This window comes from Olea europaea, chromosome 3 (assembly GCF_002742605.1).
Source record: "Olea europaea var. sylvestris chromosome 3, O_europaea_v1, whole genome shotgun sequence".
In the NCBI taxonomy this organism is placed as follows: domain Eukaryota; kingdom Viridiplantae; phylum Streptophyta; class Magnoliopsida; order Lamiales; family Oleaceae; genus Olea; species Olea europaea.
The window spans coordinates 17,859,000-17,862,766 of NC_036239.1; the positions used below are offsets into that span (position 1 = coordinate 17,859,000).

The window sequence follows — 3,767 nt, forward strand, 5'->3', positions numbered from 1 at the left end:
GTATGTATTGCATTTGATCTTGTTACAAAATTATCAATTTTTACGTCAGCATTTTAAATTTGGTAAATTAATAAGTTTGGATATAGGGTATAACATCCCAGATTAGGCTACTATTTGTGAATGGCAGGGTATCACATTCATTCTAACGTTCTAAGATGTGCTTGGCTCGTAAAAAAAATTTGAGCTGTGCTCGATCTTTGGCTCATCTTAAAACGAGCTCGTGGTACGCCTGCTTGAGTCGAGCCAGCGAACGGCTTGATCTTAAAACGAGCTCGTGGTACGCCTGCTTGAGTCGAGCCAGCGAACGGCTTGACTTATTTATCACCCCTATAATCTTGAAACTAACCAATTGGTTATTCACATAATGAATTATGATTACAAATAATAGTAATTAATTTTGAGTAGATTTCACATCTAATCCCCTTGCCAAATTTCCTGATAAGCATCAAAAGTTGGCAAGTCTTTTATCTTTCCAGGCTATATTCGCTTTAAAAACAAGTTAATTTTTGGGTTATTAGTTGAGTTGTCAAAACACACTCCAAATTACGTTGAAAATAAGATTTTGTCTTCAATATTTTATTACAAATTTTATCTTCTTAATAAATTGCAGCAAGATTACAAAAAGTGTAATAAGGATGCAATCTCAAAGTGACTTTTAAAATAATGAAAACACATCTGGCGATGTTCTTACATTTCTTTTACTTCAAAAATATCAATAGGTGTGGCAATAAATCGATAATAACTAGCAAGGAAGAATTCATACAACTAAACAGAATTTTATTTTTTATTTTTTATTTTTTTATTTTTTATTTTTTTATTTTTTATTTTTTGTTGTTATTAACGAGGGACAAATGTGAATAACGGAGATTATTATCAGAAAATTTAAATAAATCAAACATTTCAACCCAAGAATCATGTATGGTAAGAGTAAATTCGATAAAAATACAAAAATTATAAGAATATAAGTTCAAATCTTATTCGTTGTACTAACAAATTCTATTTAACCCCCGTAACGGGAAATGGCTTATAAAGACTCTTATTATACCAAATATTTCTGCGAGTTTTTACGTGCCAAGATTCTACTTCTTGGGTGCAAGCTTGGACCTGATTTTCTCAACTTCCTTGGTACCAACTTGGAATGCCTTTGTCAAAACATTGTCCGGCACAGGTGGCTTTGCAGTAAACAAGGTGACGGCGATCGACTGAGTTCCGGGCAGTTGGCTATTGAATGCAGAGAGCACGGAGGCCGGAACTTTGCCATTGTTCAACTGGAAATGGACTAAGCCTCTAGGGAATGTGTAAATTTCACCTTTCTTGATAGACTTAGGAATTAGGACATTGGCTGTGGTTATGAAGCCCACATCTAGTTCGCCTTCGAGTACGTAAATCATCTCGGTGGCACGTGGGTGGGTATGGGGCGGGTTTACGCCACCGGGTGCAAAGTCGATGCGTGCGAGGGACAATCCTAGAGTGTTTAGGCCCGGGATTTTCTCGACATTAGCGAGGGTAACGATCGCTCCCGTGGTGGTGTTGGTGGCGCCAGGCTTGGCTAGGCCAGCAAAAAAGAAGTCCTCGCCTGTCACATTGGACTTGCAAGCAAATCCATTCACTTTTACACCTGTTTTACACATCCAGATATAGAATTAAATCAAGAATCACTTTATCTAAAATCTTAAACATTTAAAAAAAAAAAAAATCATTTATACAAAAACGCAGACATTACAATTTTCATTAAATGAACAAGGACATACTTGATTCTTGTATGCTATTCTACTGTATTTAACCATCTCATCTAACATCTCGTGCACACAATAGGAAAAGTAGAAGCCTATTAAAGTTGAGTAGGTGTAGAATTTAGTGGCACAACTTCCTGCATGCAAGATTTTTAATTTCTGATTCATTACTGGCTTGGGATAGGCTAAAAATCTGAGGTCAAAATCCATAATTAACTTTAACCACACAAACCATGGATCGACCCTCAACTTTTATGAACTTTTCGATCACACATTTCATCGATATTTAGCAAAATCCGCTAAAACATTTTAATAAAATCTTTGTCAAACAAAGAGAGAGAGAGAGAGAGGATACGAGAAGTGAGATCAGCAACACAAATATCTTGAAGCATATCTGGATCAGCTGAAACTCTGGTAAACATCATAACTGTAGCCGCCACCATTACTACAAAACCAGCCATTTTAGCCATGTGTGGGTAAACTAAAAGGGAATAGTAGGCAGAGAATGAGAGGAAAAGAGGAGAGGAGGGGTTTGGTTAGTACAAGGGAACGACAAAAGAGTGTAAATTATTTATAATGGTGATCCGTGGCATGAAAAATGGCTTGTTAAAGGCAGATATGAGGAGGGTAGAGGGTCATAAAATGGGTCCATTTTCTGGGCCAGTCGTGCCGTGGACGGGACCGGAACCAGTCAATTTTATATAATTCATGAGTAAGACTTGTGTTTCGACTTCCAATGATCTATAACTATAAGTTGGCATATTCTTTTACTTCAACCAACTTTTGACTTCTGTAAAAGCTTTTGCTTGAGAAAAAAATAAACCTCTGTTTGTCTAGGAGCTCTATTTCACCAAAAAAATGATGTTTTGTGCTGTCACGTGGGTCCCCTTTTAATTTTTTAATGCAATATCAAACAGATCGTAATCGCCCTTGTTTGATCCCCGGGGAAAAATGAATTTTTGAATAGTATATTGATAATAAATTTATGGTTAACAAATAAGAAAAAAAATTTTGAATTTATTTGTAATATTATTTTATTGAAAAATGTCTGGTTGAAATGATTTTAAATCACTGTTTAATAAATTATTATTATTATTATTATTATTATTATTATATCTTTTTAAGAATGGGGCTCAATCAAACAAGGGCAAATCACTTTTTGGATTTTACTATGAATGCCTATTTTACCCGTTTATGTTAAATGGGACAATTGATTCCGTAACTTTTTTTTTTTTTATTGACTGATTTAAAGGGCAGCAATGACACTTTACATGAACTTAATGAATTCAACCATTTTTTTTTATTGTGCATTCTGGGAACAGCACATAAATTATGGAATAATAGAATTTAGCATGCACATTGATTTCTATCAAAATTTGATATAATTAGGAGTGGAAGCAGTCTGATTTCGTTTAGTTATGAAGGGAATCGAATCGAATACTAATGAAAATCTTAATAATTGAATCATTGGTACCAAATCATTTAGTTCCAATTTGATCCGATCTGTTTCTTAATATAAATTATATTAAAAAATTATAAAAATAAAACATTAAACTAATTGTCGCTTGAGAATAAACAAAAATAGAGTTTGAATCACTTGTCATTCTTTTAATTTAACAATACAAAAAATCAATTAAAAAGGCAACAAACAAAAATTCAAGATAAACTCGTAAAGATGGAAGAAAGGATAAACTATTAAACATAATATAAACTATAAAAACTCGAACAAAAATTAATTCTTAGAAAATTCATCTAACAATTTGTACACGTAGTTATATTTAGTGTTTGTTTGGAAGGGATTTTGAGAATTGATTTTTTTGACCAATAGAGATAAAGTAAGTCTTACCTGTGAGAAAAGAATTCAAAAATGACGTCTGAAATAGTGAAATAACAGTTAGAATTTTGATCTTAATTGGCTTAAAATTTGTACTAAAAATGCTCTTAGTAATTTTGAAGGATCTTGATTTTTTATGGTTGCTTACTTTGGAAACAATGAGAAATTTGAATTCTTATAAAATATTAAACTAAGATATA

General features: G+C 33.0%; 1 protein-coding gene across 1 annotated transcript; it reads right to left on the bottom strand.

Annotated features, from left to right (window-relative positions):
* Positions 1-898: 898 nt before the first annotated feature.
* LOC111387955 (germin-like protein 5-1) lies at positions 899-2,302 on the bottom strand. Its single transcript, XM_023012592.1, has 2 exons — positions 2,089-2,302; positions 899-1,618 (listed from the first exon to the last, which is right to left on the bottom strand). Exons 1-2 carry the CDS (start codon positions 2,201-2,203, stop codon positions 1,080-1,082), a joined length of 654 nt encoding a protein of 217 aa, XP_022868360.1. The 5' UTR covers positions 2,204-2,302; the 3' UTR covers positions 899-1,079.
* Positions 2,303-3,767: the final 1,465 nt, after the last annotated feature.